At 39.8% G+C, this 20,240-nt stretch overlaps 1 protein-coding gene across 1 annotated transcript in view; it reads left to right on the top strand.

Moving 5' to 3' along the window:
• Positions 1 to 8,500, top strand: part of LOC128981258 (maltase-glucoamylase-like) — a 54,138-nt gene extending 45,638 nt beyond the window's left edge. The window contains exons 17-21 of the mRNA XM_054399970.1: positions 1,478 to 1,608; positions 2,388 to 2,476; positions 2,845 to 2,894; positions 6,944 to 7,102; positions 8,306 to 8,500. Coding sequence (XP_054255945.1) covers positions 1,478 to 1,608; positions 2,388 to 2,476; positions 2,845 to 2,894; positions 6,944 to 7,102; positions 8,306 to 8,500 — 624 coding nt within the window. The remainder of the gene's footprint in view (positions 1 to 1,477; positions 1,609 to 2,387; positions 2,477 to 2,844; positions 2,895 to 6,943; positions 7,103 to 8,305) is intronic.
• The last annotated feature ends 11,740 nt before the right edge of the window (positions 8,501 to 20,240 follow it).

Raw genomic sequence — 20,240 nt, forward strand, 5'->3', positions numbered from 1 at the left:
CTAAGCCACAGCAAACTGAATTTTCAAGAGCAGCCTAGAAATTTATGAAACTCTTAAGGTTTCCTTCTGCTCCCCAAAACTTACTGCATGTTTTGATTCTTGTACTGATACGCTTCCTGGTATAGAAATGGAGACAGAAACCCAAGTCACTCTGAAAACATGCTGCAAAACATTTTGTGCATGCAGTTTTGCACAATTTTGGCAGGAGGCATATTTAGAGAGCAGGGTTAGGCTCCTCTTCAAAAGGTGCTTCCAAGAGATGCAGAACAATCTGCTATGTGGAAAATGCCAGCCTCTTCTAGTTTCAGGAACCACAAGTTTTGCCCTTTTGAACACTGTCCCCAGTACTGCATTTCCAACAGTGCTCCATTTCAACCTAACTTATCTTGCAGTCTGCAAGGTAAGACCAATGTTTGCTTCAGCAGAAGTAGTTAGGCTGATGCTAAGAGCTTTCAGAAGTGTGAGTCCAGGAGTACCAGGCTGCTGTTAACTATGATGAATGATGCATGCAGATGAGTGAACAGGACAGAAATGCTCTCTGAGGAAACTCAGACTTATTCTTAAAGACATTTGTTCATTTTCACCATTGGCCAGTGGTGTCACCAGGCAGATGTTCATCCAACCCTTTCCCTTTTCTCTTTGCATGAAACTATAGCACTACAAGGTTGAGCATTGCATTCAACTTTTCTTGTGGTTCACTCTGAGCCCCCCTTGCTGGACTGGGCACAGGGACAGCAGCCCTGGTGTCTCTTGTGCTGCCTGCAAGGCATGCCTCTGACATGAACAAAGCTCAGCTCTCAGCATTTGACACATACTTGCCATACACATGTGTTTATCCAAACCCAAGGTTGGGTACTAACCATAATTATCATTTACAGAGCAAAAGAGCAAAGCCTCCTGTACATAAGCATTGCTGACACCTGTTTTTGAGGCATTCAACCAGAGAGGAATGATGCAGAAAACCTAATGCTGATTGTCTGCACGTACGAATTTCATGCATTGAATGCTGTAATTACTTTTTGAAAGGGGAAGACTTGTCCTTTAAAGAGAAGAAAATCTACAGCTTATGTTCCCAAATGATTATGAATCACTTACCTTAAACCAAAATTTGACAGGCTCCATATGCATGAAAAGAGGATGCAAAAGTTTCTTTTGCTTTTTGCTCAGTGTCTTGATGAGAGTTGTGGTTTTTTCACAGCATATGGAATAATGATACCATTTTTAAAGACGATTTGCTGTCTTTCATTCATGATGCTTCTCTCTCATGCATATGCATAACTGCAGGAGCTAGATCCTCTTTTATGTTAAAAAATAAACTGAAGTAATATCCCTGAAATCCTTTTTTTTTGTTTGTTTGGAATTTGACTGATGTAATTGAGATGAAAATGTACCTCTTGGCCTCTCTTTCAGTGATATATGGTCATGATGTACAGTGCTTGGATTCACATTTTATTAACTGCATCAATTTTTCTGGTAGGGTCTTAAAGTTCCTAGTACCTGGAAGAAGAACTATGCTACTGTAGCTGCACCATTGAACAAGATCCCTCTCTTCATCCGTGGAGGCTACATCCTGCCACAACAGGCACCAGCCACAACCACTACTAAGAGGTAATGTTAGCTACATCTGTCACCAAACAACCATAGTGTGAGTCAGACCCACATCCAGCCATAAAAACAATTAAAAGAAAATGGAGAAGAGAGGCTATCTGCAGCTTCTTACTGCATTCCAGGCCATAAGCACAGTACTTGTATCCCACTGATTGCTCCATTGCATTATGAGAAGTCACCCTAGAGACAACTCACATCATCAGTTGCACAACTGAAACCTGCTCCTGTCTCTGTGGTTATGCTCAGAAAAGCTTTTGCACCTCTTACTGTCATGCTGACCTGCTGCCAGTCATCCAGAGAAAGCATATACAAAGGGAAATGCAAAACTCTTCTCTTTGGATGAATTTATCAAATGCCATTGGCAGGGTGGAAAAGCTCAAATCTCTTTTGAGGAAAATTATTTCCCTATGCCAGTGGGTAATACACCACTCTGAACCACGCTCAGAAGATATTGTGAATGGGGAGCACTGTGCAGCAGCCAATTAAAACCACAGTAAAGCAGCACTGGAGACCTTGCAGGCTGCCTGTTTATCATCCACTAAGGCCACTAAAGAGAGGGAACATTGCCCACATGAGCACTTCAGTGGGACAAGGCAAGGTAAAGTTTTCACCATCATTTCAGGAGTCCTTCTGGTGAACATGGTTGTCATTCTTCTGTCATGGCCTTCTTGGTAACCTTAAAATTGGAGTTGTTTGTGTTCAGAAGCTTTTGTTAAATAATTTGGAAGGGACAGTGTTCACAAGTCTGTACTGACACTTTTCAATGTGTATTTCAACAGCCGCCTGAACGCATTTGGGCTGATTATTGCCCTGGATGAACAAGGAGAAGCTTCTGGCTCTCTCTTCTGGGATGATGGTGATTCAATTGGTAAGTCTGGTCCCCCACTGTGAAGCACTGTCTGTATTTAGAATTCTCATCAGGATGCCTTTTCAGCAGTATAATGGCAAGGACTCCTGCTAGAAATAGCTGGAGAACTGACCTTAAGTTGAACATTACAGAGCTGAAAAGAAGATTGCTCTTGAAGTCAGAAAGGTGTGACACTGGGAACAGCTGGTATGCTAAAGAGGGCAATAACTCATGTTGTGTCCCCCTGAGATCACCCCAAGAAACTAGAGGAAGATATTAAAAAGCTCACAACTCACATTAGCCTGATTTTAGTCACATGCTACAATCGGTGTTTTATGGATTGTTCTCCCTGTTTTCATAACAATCCTCATTGCTCTGTGTTTTGACAGATACTATTGAAAAGGAGAACTACTTCTTGGCTAAATATACATTCAGCAAAGTAAGTAGCAACATACAAGGTACCTACAAACATATAGGTAGCTGTATTTTAGTCCAGCCATTGTAAGGTGCTGACACCTAACTGTTCTCTGAAAAGCTTATTTCCTTACAGCTCAGCCTTTAAACCTGGTAAACTACCTGAAGGCAGCTGCAAACAGTCCAGCTATGATGCTGCGGCTCTGTGTTTGCTTCATTGAGTATCATAGTGACACATCATTACTGTCCCTGCTGTGAGATGAATCTGAAAATGCACTTTTTCAGCTCAGATTTTTTTTTCCTTGAATTGCAGCTCTGTGGATGAGAGACCTTTTCCTTGTCTTCCACCTGTGAACACTTTCAGTCTGATGGGTGGAAAAGTGCTATGTTCCTCTCTTCAGGATATCTCAGCAGCTTTTAAACTTTGATCACTTGAATTTTTTTTATTTTGTGGCCCAGAGAATTATGAGGTCTCGCTTCTGTAGCTCGCATTTCCTTGCCTGATAGCACAGAGATTGCTCCCATGGTTGGTCTCCCACAGAGTGATTCAGCATGCTACTGGCAACCCCCTGTGCTGATCAGATGCTCTATGCAGCACGGGAATAGATTAGCTCGGGGTCAGTGCGCTAATGCCTTTCATACAGCACTCAATCCTGTACAGACATGTCATGAGAAAGCTCAACAGAAAAACTCAATGGTCTAGGCTATAACAGAGAAAAATTATATAAATCTACTAGAAGCTCATGAAAGTATATGATAGGAAGTTGTGGGAGCTATTGTAAAAGACCTTAACTGACTTCAATAATCTATACAGGTCTACAATTCCAGCATTTGTTAAGAAATAGGATATTGTACATAGACTGTGGCATGGTTTTGGATGACAGGCAACTAAACATGAGCCAGTAGCATGCCCAAGTAGCCAAGAAGGCAGACAGCCTCCTGGTTTGTATGAGAAAGAGTGTGGCCAGCACGTTCGGCACTAGTGAGGCTATACATGAATACTGTGTTCAGTTTTGAGACCTTCACTACGAGAAAGAGATTGAGGTGCTGGAGTATGTCCAAAGAAGGGCAACAAAGCTGATGAAGGTCTAGACAGTAAGGCCTGTGGGGAGCAGCTGAGGGAACTGGGGTTGTTCAGTCTGGAGAAAAGGAGTCTGAAAGGGACCTTACCACTTTTTACAAGCATGTGAAAGGAGGATATATCAAGATGGATGTTGGTCTCTTCTCTAAAGCAACAAGTGATAGAACAAGAGGAAATGACCTCCAGCTGAGACAGGGGCAGTTTAGATTAGACATTAGAAAGGGTTGTCAAGCATTGGAACAAGATGCCCAGGGAAGTGGTCGAGTCAGTATCTCTGGAGGTATTTAAAAGATGTATAGATGTGGTGTGTAGGCACATGGTTTAGTGGTGGACTTGGCAGTTTTAGGTTCATGGTTGGGCTTGATGATCTGAAATTATTCTGATTCTGTGACTTTCACACTGTGTACTCCTAAAAGCCCCAAAGTAATCTACAGAAAATGGTCAAAAGATAAAATTGTGTTAACCCTTATTGTGATACTTCTCATAGAACATACATCTTCCAGGAGCCAAAGGCAAGCCAGGGTAAGAAATGGATTTTATTATGCAGTCTTGTATAGTTGTGAGATATTTTTCTGGAACTAATACCACATGTCTAGACTTTAAATTTAATTTTTAATTTATCTTCTGTTTGATACACCAAGAAAAAAAATTACCCTTAAAAAAAAAGTATATTTCAACAGCAAAAAGAAAGAAAAATTTCAAATTTCTGTAGCCTGTGTATGATAATTTATTGCAGCAAGGCTACAGAAAAACAATATCAAGTTTTATATTACATTCTGATTTGTGCAAATTAGATTGCTCATATTTGATTTCTGCCTGAAAATCCATGACTGAAGTCCCTATCTGCTTTCCAATATCTCTAATGTTGATTTTTTTTATTATGTGTTTATTATAAAGAAAGCAATCTATCTCAAATAGCAAAATTGCAAAGGTATGAGAAGTGTATGAAAGTCTTGGTATATGTTGCATATTTCTATATTAATTTTTAAAATTGTGGATGAATAATTTAATCATACCTAGTTTTCGGGGAACACACAAATTTTGTTCCCTAAGAGATTTACCAGTAAGGTCTGACATCACAGCATTTACTCTGAACCCAACACAAAACTACAGGATTAGACCCTTTCATTTATATTTTCATTTAAACAACCCAGAAGTACAATGCAGGATTTAGGACTCGTGCAAGTACTTAAATCTCAGAAAAAGATTCAAGCTGCCTGCTCTCTGCTACTGCCTTACTGCAACTGGTATTTTAATTCACTTGACACCTCCATCTCAGCATGCAGAATGGCAAAGTGACCTAAGCTGCAGTGACACATATGCTAAACTTGCCAGTCTAGTAAAAAACTTGAGCCAGATGTGTAAGATATGCTGTACTTCAGGGATGAGTGGGGAGAGACAAACTCTGCCTTAATCCCCAGAGGCGGCAGACAAGGCAGATGTGCTTCAACTGTACAAAGCGAGTCCAGACTGCACTCAAGGGATGGTGGCAGGAAGGCTTGACCAAGGAAATGGGAGCTTCTGAGAGGACAATAAGACAGGAAAATCACAACTCTGGTACTCAGAAGTGCAGAAGGAAGTCCTAGCTTCTGGTCAGAGCTTTTCAGACAAGAACTCAGGACCTTCCTAGGCAATTATTTTAACTACTAAATGCTTAAAGAGTAAATGGTCACTCATTCCCTGGACCATCACCTCCCTGTCTCCTCAAGACCTTCAGTTCTAGACCTTGGTCAGAGGGACAATGGTATCTGCTGCAGAGTCTTGGATCAGGGCCTCAGTACAACCTTATTTATTGATACATTGTAATCGCTGAGTTCATCTCCCACTTGAGTTTACTGTGGCCACCTCTAAATAGCTCTCCTGCTTAGCTACACCTGAGACAGCAACAAATCACCACAGGGAGATGGTCTCTCTACACTAAACCTCCCTTTATGCTAGAGCTCTGCCAACGAGATACTATATGTAAGTACCCTAGCAAATTCTTCAGAGGCTTTTAGAGGCCTCTCTCCATTTGCTCCACGATAGCAAACATTCCTTATCTAGGCAGTTTAAATCAGTATGATGGGGTTTAGCTCTTATTTTTAGTGCTGATGCCTGAAAAAAACAGTTGAAGCACAGCCGTAAGTTACGAATATTGTGATCAAGCTGCTGCTCCCCTCCTACCATGTACTGTTGAAACAATGTAAGATAATTTATGCAAAAGGTTCCACCATGGGTTTCTCCTTGGCATATTTTTTAAAAATCATGATTGCATATTAGTTCATCATTTCCTGAGCAGTGTAATTAATTCTTATTTCCTTAACAACTTTGATCACATAACAAATACAATGATACCTCTTCATTGTTTGTATGGGAAATTACTGGTGCTGGTGGCTCAAAAGGATTTGTTTAATGACTTTGTATGTCCTCTTGGTACACCCATAAATACAGGATATTTAGTAAATAAAAAGTACAAGCAACAAAGCTCTGTGGTGGTTCTTCAGTGTTCTTAAATCTAGGACATATATAACAGAGATTTCTAGCAGGAGCTGTGGAGACATGGGATGTAGAATAGAGACAAAATACCTAGCAGCTGATGTTTGTGGAAGATGGTAATGGTTTAAAGCAGTTACTTGTGGATGTTAATTAAATCTGCCTTAAGGTCGCTAATTGAATCTCTGTATTTTGGCTTTCCATATGCCTGTACCCTGTAAATGCAAGAACCAAATTTGTATTGATGATAAGCAGAAAATAATGTCCAAAAAAGATTCTAAATGAATGCTGTAAATGCTATTTTGTTTCTTACTTTGTTAGTTTATAATCATACCTGAAAGCTTTCATATGTGAAAGTTGGTGATTCTTATTTTTCCTTTAATATCTCAGACTTTAACGTCTACACAGAAAGACATTCAATATGTTCATTGAAAAGATGAGACCACAACAGGAACAGTATGCTTTAAGTTACTTCTAAAGAGTTATTGTGTTTATAACATTTTCTCTGTGGCTTTTTCCAGGGAAACCTGAAGACAGAAATAGTTAAAAATGGTTACCAAGGGGCTGACACTCTGAAGTACAACAAGGTTACAATTCTTGGCCTGAAACTGAGACCTCACGCTATTGCTATGAACGGAAGAGCCATCCATGGAGACGCTTTCAGTTTTGAGCTGAGTGGGGTAAGACCTGTGCTGAGCAGTTACGAAAATCCTTAGGGAAAGAGAATGAATAGGAATGAAGAGTCAATGAATAACAGAAAGTTCTCCTTTACATTTCCAAGTATAACCAGACACTTGATACAACAGTCTGAATTTTAGGGGTGGGGGGAGAAGAAAGCAAAAGTATCAGCTGGTTTAGGAAATCTTAATCTTTGCTATTACACATACACTTTCTTTTACTTCACGTCTGCTGCTTTTACAAGGTTTTACACTAATGTGATAATGAAAAGAAAATACAGCTCCACGAACTGGGAGAAATGTTAGCAGTTTTATGGTCATTATTATCATTCTGATAAAAAAAGACTTGACCAAGATACATATCAGCTGCTAAAAGAAGTGATGAAGATCTCTTCTCACAGTTACTTAGTGTCCAAAAATTATTAGTGTAGCTGGCTCTAATGAGTGTCTTCCTATCTTCAGAGAGGGAAGGACAAATATCTGTTGTTCTTTTGTGTTCCTAAGAAAAATATTACTCCAGTGAGACAACTGTTGCAGTTTCAGCATCTTAGAATGTCTGTCCTCAGTGTCCCAGATCAAAATGCATGACTTGCTTGTGCAATGCTCCTCCAGCACCAACAAGGAGACATCCTAGATGGGATAAACCTAACACTCCTGATAAAGAGTTGCAACAGCCTCTCTTGTCTCAGTTTTCTTTTCCAACTAAGAACAAACAAAAGGAGCAACACTGAATAAAATTCCTTTGCTCTTGTGGTGGGTTGAACTACCACAGCTCTGGTCACTTGTTCCTTATCTGTCACCAACCACCGAGCTGAAGTGGATCACACACACTTTGTGTGAAACGTACTACTTGCATCTCAACACCGATCTGCATCTAGGAGGTCCCAGCACCAACACTGTAAAATTGTCAAAAATAGCTGAGGCAACAAGCAATGGATGTCACACTTTGTTACTCTGCCCACTAGGCAGCTAAATATATTCCTCTTACATTTCTAAGAGATTCAGTCAAATCTCCCTCACCACCCCTGTACAGATGTTAAATGCCATTACCTACAATCCTCTTATGTTTGACTATTAAAAAAGAAAAAAAGTACTAGCAGCTTAGGTTCAGATCTTGAAAACTTACAATCCATGGGTAAATTGCAAACAAAACAAACCCCACACATCTACACAGGGCAAATGGTGTGGTCCACGGTGTTCGCACAGGCTCGTGATGAAGTATTACATACGGGTATTGTATTGGATAGTATGAAGGCGACAGAAGGACTGTTACGGTTGTTGAGGAAGGATGTGAGTAGGAAGTCACGTTCTACCATAATTGCGATTGGGCTGGGGACTTTTGACCGAGGATACGTAGTTACCGAAGGAATGGGAGGGTATGGACGATGTTTGGTCGGTTAGTTAAATGTTATTTTATTGTTAGGCGGATTGACTTTTAAGTAGTGAATAGAGGGAGATAGATGATGATGATTGCAGTAAATTGGAGGTGTAGCGTGGTGGTGAGTGAAAGAAGTGTGTATATGACGTTGTGTGAGGTGAGGTGGGGAGTATGGTGGAAGAAGAGGATGTGGTTGTTGTAAATTTTAGTCGATGGAAATTATTTGTATAGGAACGAGGAGGTGGTAGATAAAAATAGTTGTAATGTATAGCGATAAAAATTTAAGGATTTTGGTGAAATTGAACTGAGAGTTAGAGTATGAAGAGATGTTATATTGGTGAGATGGGGAGTTGGAGAGAGTGGGGTTAATGTATTATGAAGGTAAGAAGAAGGGTTAGGTGTTTCTTTTAATGATTGATGCCTTGGTTAATAAAAGGTAAAATTGTTCAGGAAGTGGAATTATTTATCAAGTTGAGGTAGATAACTATTTCTGATGAATGATTTACACTTTGAAGAAGTGATCTAGGCACAGACTGTTAGAGTGATGTCAACAAGAATTTGTGGATGGGCAAAGAAATAGCTAAGAGGTGTGAATGGATATCATGCATTTAAAGAGATTATTAATTCCAAAACCTAAAGATAAAACTGGTGAAGTACTGAAGATGGAAATTATGCGAGTAGCATAAAATACATCACATTTAACATTGAAAAGAGAGAGAAGGATAGGTATTGTAATTATAGTTCCATGCTTAATTAATGTTATTAATTAATTTTAAACTGTTCCTGAATAACTAAAATGGATGTTGAATTGGATACAGCAGTACAAAGTGCATACTGCTATGGAGTAGTCTTGCCTACTAGATGAGGTTAAGCATATCATGAAAGTCTAAGCTTATGTTTCCCTTCTTATTATCTGTTTTGAGCCAATCTTTTTTTCAAAGTTAACATAAAGCTGTTCACTATTTTTGTGTCTTTTTTTTTTTTCCACAGAAACTCACTTTACATGTTTCTACCCCACTTACTGAGGAGCTCAACATTAAGATTTACTAGAATGGTCAGAAGACACTGACATAACAGCATCCTTGGCACTTGGATATTGATCTTACCTTGATTTTAATGTAAAAATAATGTTGCTATTAAAATGATGCTTATATTCCTGATGACTGGTCTTGTCCTATGCAGTTATTTTTAACTCAATATTCTTCAAATAACATTTTCAGTAGTGGTTGATAGGTATTACCATAAACTGTGTGTTCAAAATAGCATAGAAGAAATCATCCTGAAAGTTCTCTCTCACCAGAGATGAAGATAATATTTGGAAATGTTCTCAATTTAGATTGGATGTTAGGAACAGGCTCTTTACTATGAGGGTGGTGTAGCACTGGAACAGGTTGCCCAGGGAGGTGGCTGGGGCCTCATTTCTGAAGATATTCAAAGTGAAGCTCAACAGGGCTCTGGGTGACCTGATCTAGTTGAGCTTGTCCTGGCTGACTGCAGGGGGGGAGTTGGACTAGGCGACCTTCAGAGGTCCCTTCCAGCCCAGACCATTCTATCATTCAGTGGAACCATATTATGGATAGCATACACTGTAGTTTATGTGAAACCCATGGTGACCAAAAGAAAAAAAAACAAATCAAAACCAAAAAAATGGAGTAACTGAATAGTCAGCTTCATTCACATAGTCACAGAATCAACCAGGTTGGAAGAGACCTCCAAGGTCATCAAGTCCAATCGATCACCCAACCCAAACTAATGAACTAGACCGTGATGCTAAGTGCCATGGTCCTACCCCGGGGAAGGCAATGTGTATTTTTCAGGAGGATTCATGGGAAACAGTTAATCAAAGATTGAGGATACCCAGATCTGCTTTGTACTTCAGCTATTTCTGGCTGCAGAATGATCTCCCAAGACCATAAGAAGCTCCAGCTCGTGAAAATTACTCCAAGCATGCACTATTATTTTAATAATATAACACAAAATCAGCCACTAAGGCAATATATAACACAAATAATATGTAATATAATATAATATTACAGGGAATATTCTATAGCCAGCTGCTACAAATCAGGCACTAGTGCCTCCCAGCCTAACAATCTGTAGTGATCACTTGCTTTTGTCTCCTTTTCCATGTTCCTGAACTGTAAGAAACAAAGCTTGGGCAATCGAAAGAATTGTTGAAAACTCAGACAATTTCCTTCAAGAAATGGGCTCTCTCTGGAGACTATTCCTAGTGCTAGAGTAGCTCTTACCACAGGAAATGGCTGGTGCCCTTAAATGTACACTGTGACTTCTGACTGAAGGGATCCACCTCACAGCATCAGAGCTTCGTAAACTCAGCTGTTCCCACACCTTTAACTCTATACTAAAAATCTCTTTTTACCTTTGTTGATATTAATTCTTAAGAAATAAGTCACAATTTGCAACCATAAGAGCTTTATATTAAACAGATAATTGAGAAAGGAAGTTGGGAAGGGACTGTGATCCAGTTTAGAGTGCTAGCCTCAGCTTTCCCCTCCCCAGCAGTGAAGATTTCCCCAGAACATCACAGGTAGTGTTAAGCTTTATCTCACGCTACTTAAGGTGCTCACAACTCTTCCTTTCCTGTCTCCCACCATAACAAGAATGGACAGAAAATCCTTCTTGTGGCAGATTAATTCTGTTATTAAAACTCTGCAAAGAAAGACCTCAGCCACTGTCTACTTTTGCAAAATGCTCCCCAGCACTCTTTCTCTATAGGAAATGCTTTCTGATGCATGGACGCAAGTGCAAGTGCAGGCAAGTCTGATTTTCACAACGATTGGTTGCAGACCACTCAAGGAAAAAGATTTCATCTACAGGATCACATTTCTTCTGAATTACCCAGGATACACAACACAGCAAGATAAACTTTTCCGGTTTATACCAGTGGCAGGAAGACAAATGCATTTCTGTCTGACTGCTAAAGGCTGCCTTCTCAAAGCAAGCTGAATCTTGCAGAGAAACATTAACACCTGGGTCTCTTCAGAGGCTAGGCTGGCTGCAGCAAGGTATACTGAGAAATATGCCTGCTCTGCACAGTGCAGAGAAAGCAACTTGCTCAGCAGCTCTTTTGTGGAAGAAGCTGGAGAAGATGCTACAAAAATGTATAGTTGAAGATGGTGAGAAAGCACTGAGAAAAAGCAGAATATGGGCAGTGATTGAAAGCTGATCTAAAGTAGTGGATGAGACAGCCATCTTACTTGCTAAACAATACAGAATGTAACCAGACTCCTTGATGAAATAAACACTTAAAGGTATGCCACTCTGAGTCTACAGCCTCAGCAGACTAAGGATCTTGTGCAAAGGTTTGTGAGAGCTGTGTGCATTTGTGAGAGAGGTAAGCAGGAGAACCTCTGTCAGAGCAGACACCAGAGGCAGGCAGCTGGAAAGAGCAGTACTTGTTGCATTAAATCTGAGAAACAGCAGAGTCCCAGAGGATGTGTCTGTATTGCATATCATAGCTCTGTATTAGAGAGCTCTGAGGCCACTCTGGAGGCTCCAGCTGGCATGAGGTTCCAGCCCAGCTGCCACTGGATATGCACATTTGTTTTGGGGCTCAGCCACCCTGCCAATCATCCTCCCATGCTGCCTGTGTGAGCTTCATGGCTGCTCACTTCATGCATGTTGCAGACATAACTACAGAAATTTTTTGGATGCTTGACATTGTGGGACACAAGTGGGCAACAAGAGTAGACCAATCCTGTGCAGAATCCAACCATGCTGAGATGGCATCAAAGAGATACCTGTTCTCAGTTTTCCCCCAAAAGTGAGGATGTTAGCTTCTCACCATGGCAAAAGAGCAGAGAGATATATATATATATATCTGAGAATCAGGTCAAAGAAAGCAAATTTGTTAACACCCTGCCTAGAAGTGGTGGGAAAAGATGGTTTGGCTTGCTTAGGGCAAGGGCTGGGTTTTTTTGGTGTGGAAGATTTGTCTTTAATCTGCCTAACTGTGGGCAAAAGTGGGAGTGGGTGGTGACAGGGGAAGTGGTAAATTTTCTGACAAATATTGAAAGAGGAGAGTGCTGTGGAAGTTTGAGCACAGATATGGCTGGAAAGCAGAGGAAATGTCATCTATGTAAAAAGCCTTTGGGTGGGTAACTGCCTGGAGCCAGCCAGTGGGTCAATGGCTTTCTTTGAAATCAGTGATTAACCCAGTAATTTCATGTATATCTTAACAAAATAAACAGCATCAACATGCTGTTCAGGCTTGTGTTACAACCTGGATTTTATTCCTTTGTCATTACCTTGTTCCTTGTAGCTTTGGTGAGCACAACAGGAAATCGCTAGTTGATAACATATCCACCTTAGGCTCTGATTTCACATGTTTTCTTTGTAAAAGCAAGCAAGACAGCCCTTTGTCCACATTTGTACTAGAGACATCAAAGAAAAATGGAGGTTTTGTGCCTGTCTGTATGTATCTGGTTATTTATCCTCTCTGAGCATCAAACTGCAGGTGTAATTTTTAGATATTTTTCACTTTTTTGAAGTAGTGGTTGCACTGCTTGTTCTTTCCCATCTTAACAACTTCTTTTTTTTTTTTTTGAGAAAAGGATAAAGACTTCAACAAAAATTACAGAACATGTATTACAAGATATGAGATAGATCGAAGAATCTACAGCCAAATATTTTACTGTCTTTTAAAATTAGATTAGATTAAAATGTTAACTTCTCCAGATGTTGGGATGGATTAAATTTATTACAGATCTTCAGTGGAGAGAGTTCTCAGACTGGAATTTAAAAGTATCTGTAGTCAACTACGTTCTCCAGCCTGCCCTGTTCCGCAATAAAACCCACCAGCTGAGTCCTTCACAACCTGAAGGAGATGAAATGTAAAGGGAAAAAATATTTGCATTTCAAAACCTCATTAATTCTAGGTTCCTGCCTTGCAAAGTCATAAAATCACCAGCCGATGTACACTGACCACTAGGAGCATGCCATTAGGCTTCTGCAGACAGAAAAAGTCAATGTTTTCCATGCTGCTCCATGTACACTTCGATTTTTTTTTATTTTAAAATGAGTGATTTTGTGTTTAGTCTCAAAGGATTCTGCTCCACATTCTCCTGAAAGGTTTATGCTAATTTTGTGTAACATGAAAAGATGGTGGTAGCCTGAATCAGTTATATGGAGAAAGGAAGCAAAATTAAATGAAGGAGATGTGTACAGAGGGCTATGCTTTGCTTGGTAAGCTGGACACAAACTCCACAGTTTTATGTGGTCCAAATAGTATTGTGTGTCTTGGAACAAGGAATGGGCAGAAGAAGATGGGACACTGCTAAAGTGAAGAGACACTGGAGTATGAGTTTTCAATGAAAGGTTTAATCAAAAAGCAAGTAGATCAACCTCAGATACACAGACAAGAAAAGACAGAGATGTTATGATTCATCTGTTTGGTATATTGGTTTGTTGTATTTCTGGTGTCAGAAATTTGTGGAATATTCTGACAAAAATAAGCTTGCTACAAAGAAAAGCCACAAAAACTGTCTGAAGGACTAGAAAAGCACATCTTCTAGTGAAAGTGCCAAGGAGCTCAAGGTTTCTCTGATGACCAAGAGAAGTCTCAGTCTCAGTGCAATTACTGTGAGATTCAATAAAATCTTCCACAGTAACAACATTTTGGGGCACTTGCTCTCTATATCAAGAGTTCAGATCACAGATTCATTTTACTGCTTTGGTAGACCATAATGTCACAATAGTTTTCAAATCATCTGTAGAAGGTCTCTGAACTTCTAGTTCAAAAATAATTTTTTAAGCCCAGACACAATATGAAATTTCAATAGAAATTCAGAGGAAGCAAAAGAGAAAGCAACACTGTTATCTACTCTTTGAAATGCTGTTAATCTTTTTTTTTTTCCCCCACTTGATTATGCTTTCCGGAGAATAAATCTGAGATAGCTGAGATAAAAGTGTGGCAATTACTGGATCCACATATATGCATATCTACATATATATAAAACTTTATACAATAATTTTGAAGATGCAAGCAATGTTCCTTTCTTTTTCCTTCCATAGGCAAAATTTGAAAACTGTTATGAACCATTGCCAAGCTTCCTTAACACTGAAGGTACTATCCTTTATGGCAAAGAAGAAACACATTTTTAGCAACATGTAAATGAAAACAATGTTGTGTACAAACTACACAGCATTTCATTATTTCTTAATATGTTTCATGATTATGGAGGCTTAAAAAAAGAGAAGGCACTTGAGAAACTCTATCTCACAATACCTGGAATAAACATGTAGCTGAAAAGCAATGAAAGTAATAACAGTGTTGATTGAGACACTTATCTGAAAGAGATGCTTCCTGGTTTTCAGCACCTAAGGGGAGTTTCAAATGATGAAGCAACAATTTGAAGATCACTGTTACGTCTTCAAGAGCTCTCTTGTACGTGGATGAACCTTTTGTGTACTCTTACTATACAATTGTATTTTTATCATGTATTAAAAATGCTTCTTTCTTGCTTAATGAATAACTTGCAACTATAAATTTAAGCCTTGTTTTGAAAAAGGAGCTATTTATATATTCATAAAATACGGTTGCATATTAAATGTTCATGTCAAGTTGGCAAAAAAATAGAATAACAGTATGTTTTATTTAGAATTTAAAAGGAGATTATGAAACCACTGTTACATAAAATATTTGCATACATTCTTAATTTTAAATTGTCTCAGGGATAAATGCAATATTTTGGGTGAAGCACAGAACTTCTACTGACTTTCCTGCAAGTGATGTATATGATAAAAGTGTCCCTCCATTAGCATTTTAGTTCAGGTGAGGAGCAAACTTTTGAAGAGAATCTCCTGGCTATCTCCATTTGCTGCTCTTGGGAACATCTGGGAACATGTGAAGTGAATTTATTTCATGTGAGCTAAACCAGAACAAGTTCTCTAGGACAGGTCTCAATGTACTTCAACTATCAAGGAGCATTCAGGCTACATGGAATTAAATCTGCAGTGAAGAGTACAGGATAGGTGTTGGCTCTTGAGCACCTGGTCTGCAGTCTCCTCCTATTATACTGTATTGCTTTCTAAGGTAGACATTGACTTCAAGGCCAAATATAGCCCAGGAGGTGGACTAAACAGCCTGAAAATTTGTTTGAAGTTTCCCATAAGGATTAATACAACTGGTGGGGAGAGCAGAAAGAAATCAGAAACGAAGTATCTACAAAGAAGTTTGGGCTTTTTGTTTGTATTTTAACTCATCTTTACACATCAGAGAGGAGGGGTAAGACGCACACACACCACCTTCCCCCCACTCCGCCCCTGATGAAACCTCACTGATAACAGAAATTTGAAAAACTTTCAGCCCAATTGCTGGAGAGATGGTATGAACCCAGTACTTCCAACAGAGTGTTAAAATACTCCTAGTTTGCATAGTGTTTCTGCTTTGTTAGTTTAGTGTGCCAGTGCTGATTTTTCTGGGACAGTGAATACAATATTTTGGTTTGAGGTACAGAGATCAAATGAGCAACTACTGACACAGTGCTTTACAAAGAACAAATTTTTAAAAGTGGCACTGTTTTTTTCTTTAACAATACTCAGATATATTCTGCTCTAAGCATTACAGGTACTGGTGTCATAGTGGTTTTATTAACCTGCTTCACATACATTATCATAGCCTTTTGTTTTGCTGTGTTCAGTTTACAAGCAGAGCCATTTATCTCACACTTTCATCTACTTGGCTGTTCTTTGTTTTATTGATCCAAATCTTGTGGGGCAAGACAACTGTTGGTTATTTGGCTCTGTGTTCTTAATAGCGTCATTATTAAGCCTAGTAAGTATATCTCCTGCTGAACCTTAAAACACAATGATTATCTTATTACAAGTAGCTCTTGAAATCCACCCCTTCAAGCACAAACGCTTTCTTCTTGCTTTCTTCTTATTCCACCTCTAGAAAACAGACGATGTTATTTTAGATAGCATGAAATTCATCTTCCCTGTAGTTGTTATTATCACTGACATAATTACAATGAGTTTTGTGTTAGTTCCTATGCAATCCATGCTTGCATGTGTTTAACAAGGCAAACCTCTTACAGCTCCTTTTTCGTAATGCTATTTGTTTTGTACCATTTAGGATTAGAAATTGCTATGGGCTTATTGGTATGTCTTAGTGAACATAAGGCATAAAGAAACACAGAGATTTCTCCTGTTTGAATGTAGGTATCTCCAGCCCAGACTTGGAGACGAATTGGGTGCCCCTCACTTGTCAGTGCAGACAATGGCACCTCCAGTGTCTCACTAATCACAACAGGAGCCTAAACACCTAGTCCTGTGTACACATCTACTCTGCAGGCATCTAATAACAGGTGAGACAATTTCCATCCAAGGAGTTTCAGCTGCTTTGAAAATGCAGCAATTCATCAGGCACTAGATTAGAAGCAGATTGCCAATTCTACCGTGACTTTTTTTTCCATAGATGAATTCCCAACAGAGTGTAGGAGATGGTCACCTGCTTGAGATGGTCATTTTCTAGGAGTCAGTTCCTGGGAAGCAGTTTCCAGGCAAGTCAGCTTTGCATAGCAGGCAAGCATACCTCAGTCTTCAATATATTGCCTTTCATTATGAAATGCATGGTGCTGCAGAAAAATAATGCTAATTAAAACACTGAAAAAGCAATAACAAGGATAAAGTAGTTTATGCTGCTCATGCCATAAAGGTTTTGTCAATAGATAGAAGGGAGACAATGACTGTGAGGAACCAACTCTGTTTTTGAAGTTTGTTTGGAAAGGAATTTTCAAATAAAATTGATCTGGAGAAGTGAAGAGCAAGGGTAATAGTTTAAGCATGAAATTTAGGAGAGATTTGCACCCTGTATGTATGGCAGGAATGCCAATCTAACTGGCTAGGTTCTGCAAGACCACTGCAACTGCAGGATGGCTCTAAAGTTTTGTAGGATAACTGGTTCTTTAATCTTACTCTGATAACTAGTGAAAAATATGCATGTGATAAATCTTACTGATGTTGCCTAAGAAGTCTGCCTTTTCCCTGTTGCTTCAGTAGTCAGCAGATGCTAGAGATAGCAAAACTTGGATCTTTTAACTATATAGTTGAGGCTGGAAAACCAAGGAACTAGGATTATATTTCTTCCATAAATAGAGGAAAGAAATATATTTCTTCCAGAAATATAGGAACTAGGGCTATTTCTTCCAGAGAAACACTCCATATGAAAAGAATCCTACCAGCTGAAGCATTAATTTACAAGGCCATTTCTGCTTTTGTGTTGAATACAAGTACGGGGACATGTTATCTACTGGGATTTTTTTGTCTGCACAGATAAACCTGAGTTGTGGAGAGACCAGTGGACCTTCCTTGGGAGCAGCGGGCTGATGTATAGGATGGACCTGTAGGACAGTGGGAGCTGATGACTAAATCAAACAACATCAGGCCTTAATGGAATTAAATTTCCTATGTAATTTGTAATATTGCTAGCATTTATCTTAAAATCAGCTCAGGAATAAGGATGGGAAAACCCTGGGCAATCCTAAAAATTTATGGGAAATAACCACAAAATTGTTTTGCTTGAAAAATACCTCTAAGATCATTAAGTCCAACCATCAACTACCAGCATGGCCATTAAACCACGTCCTGAAGTTCCATGTCTACATGTTTCTTGAACACCTCCAGGGATGGTGACTCCCTGGGCAATCTATTCCAATGCCTAACCATTACTTTACTAACTTTTAGTAAAGTATTTAGGAGAGAGTGACTGAAACAAACATTAAGAGAGAGTATCTGGGGACTCCCCTTTCTGTGGTGATGACTTTAATGCAGTCCTGTGCAACACCAAACCTTACCGAGGAGGTAAATCACCTATGTGAAATAATCCAGCCTCCAGCTGAGAGAGTCGACAGCCTCTCTGCCTGCTAGTGACACCACGGAGCAGCTTGCAGGCAGCAAACGCCGCTGATGGGGACAGCCTGCAGAGAGCACAGCTGGCAGAAGCAGCTATGAGCCAGTTCAGCAGAAAGGGGGTGGTGAGCAGCCAAGTGGAGTTGCTAGGTTCAGCTCTCAGAGCACAAGGTCCTTCTGGGCTTCACCACACCAATGCAGAGAGGTGACACATTAGGCTGATACAGCACCAGCCAAGCTCTGTCTTGTGGAAAAACAGCTCGACCTCTGATCGGATGGATTCCGTGACGAAAAGTATGGAATGATTAAAGGAGGAGGGTTGTGGCTGATAAATTCTTTCACTGGAGTGTAGCCAGTATATCCTGAGGGAGGGTAGTTTTCTTTCATAGAATCAGAGTCATGGAATGGCTTAAGCTGGAAGAGACCTTACATATCACCTAATCCAACCTCCCTGCCATGGGCAGGGTCACCTCTCAACTAGACCAGGTTACTCAAGGCCCCATCCGACCTGGCCTTGAACATCTCCAGGGAGGGGGCATCTACAACCTCTCTGGACAATCCATTCCAGAGTCTTGACACCCTTGTAGTGAAGGATTTCTTCCTAAGATCCAATCTAAGCCTATTGTCCTTCAATTTAAATCCATTTCCCCTTGTCCTATTGGTGGACAAAAAGTCTCTCTCCAGCTTTCTTGTAGGTTCCCTTCAGGTATTGGAAGGTGGCCATAAGGTACCCCCAGAGTCTTCTTTTCTCCAGGCTGAACAATCCCAGTTCCCTTAGCCTATGCTCATAGCAGAGGTGTTCCAGCCTCTGGATCATCTTCGTGCCCTCTTCTGGACTTGTTCCCACAGATCTATGTTGTTCTTATGGTGGGGACACCAGAACTGGATGTGATATTCAATGTGGGGTCTCACAAGAGCAGAGTAGAGGGGGAGAATCATCTCTCTTGATTTGCTGGCCACACTTCTCCTGATACATCCCAATTGCTTAAATTTTTCTATTTCAGGTCACGTGTGCAAAATAGGTTGTCAACGGGGAAAAAAATCTTACTGTCTTGGGTGCATTAATGTAATTCTCCTGAGTTTCTGTCTGACACTCAACCTCCTGTTCTGTACTTTCTAAGGCCCCTTGGAACAGCATCCACTGCTGTTGTCCATCAGGTCTCCGATTCTGTGTTGGACATGCTGGTTTTTAAACAGAGCTCTGTAAATTACATGTATGATGTATATCTTTGTATCTTATAGACCTGTGTTTGCATTGAACTACAATGCACCATTATTCCAGAGAACTCAGTTTACAATGAAATTCCAGTCACTTGTTAGAACTACTTTTTTCCTTTATTAGCGGTCTCATTATGTTTTATCTGTGAGGTTCCCCAGTAAATGATAGAGTGAATAGAACTGATCCTACAAGATGCCATTACAAATGCTCCCTGAAATTACTTTCTGAGTCAGAGTGATTTTAGCATGTGCTTGATTCATTTTGTATAGTGCTAATTTTTAATCAACACGTCATTTGGTGAGAAATTGTATCAAATCCTTTAGCAAATTCTAGATGCATTACATTGCATTGTCTCCATTCACTGATTTTATCAATGGAGATAATTATCTGGCATTATTTTTCTGCATGTTCTTGGTTGTCCATCCTCTGCAGTTATCTTTAAACTCCATATGTTGAACTTTAGCCTAACTTAATCTCTTTGAGGCAGGAACAATTCCAGTGCTAAGACACTGCACAGCACAAAGGGAATTCAGAAAACTTCTAATAGCCATATCCAACTATTCTTCATCTCTCTGCTGTGATTTAGTTATTTCAAGATTTAATTTTATCAGGACAACATGTAAAGGACCAGGGAGGGGGCGTCTACAACCTCTCTGGACAATCCATTCCAGAGT

The sequence above is a fragment of the Indicator indicator genome, chromosome 3 (genome assembly GCF_027791375.1).
Source record: "Indicator indicator isolate 239-I01 chromosome 3, UM_Iind_1.1, whole genome shotgun sequence".
In the NCBI taxonomy this organism is placed as follows: Eukaryota; Metazoa; Chordata; class Aves; order Piciformes; family Indicatoridae; genus Indicator; species Indicator indicator.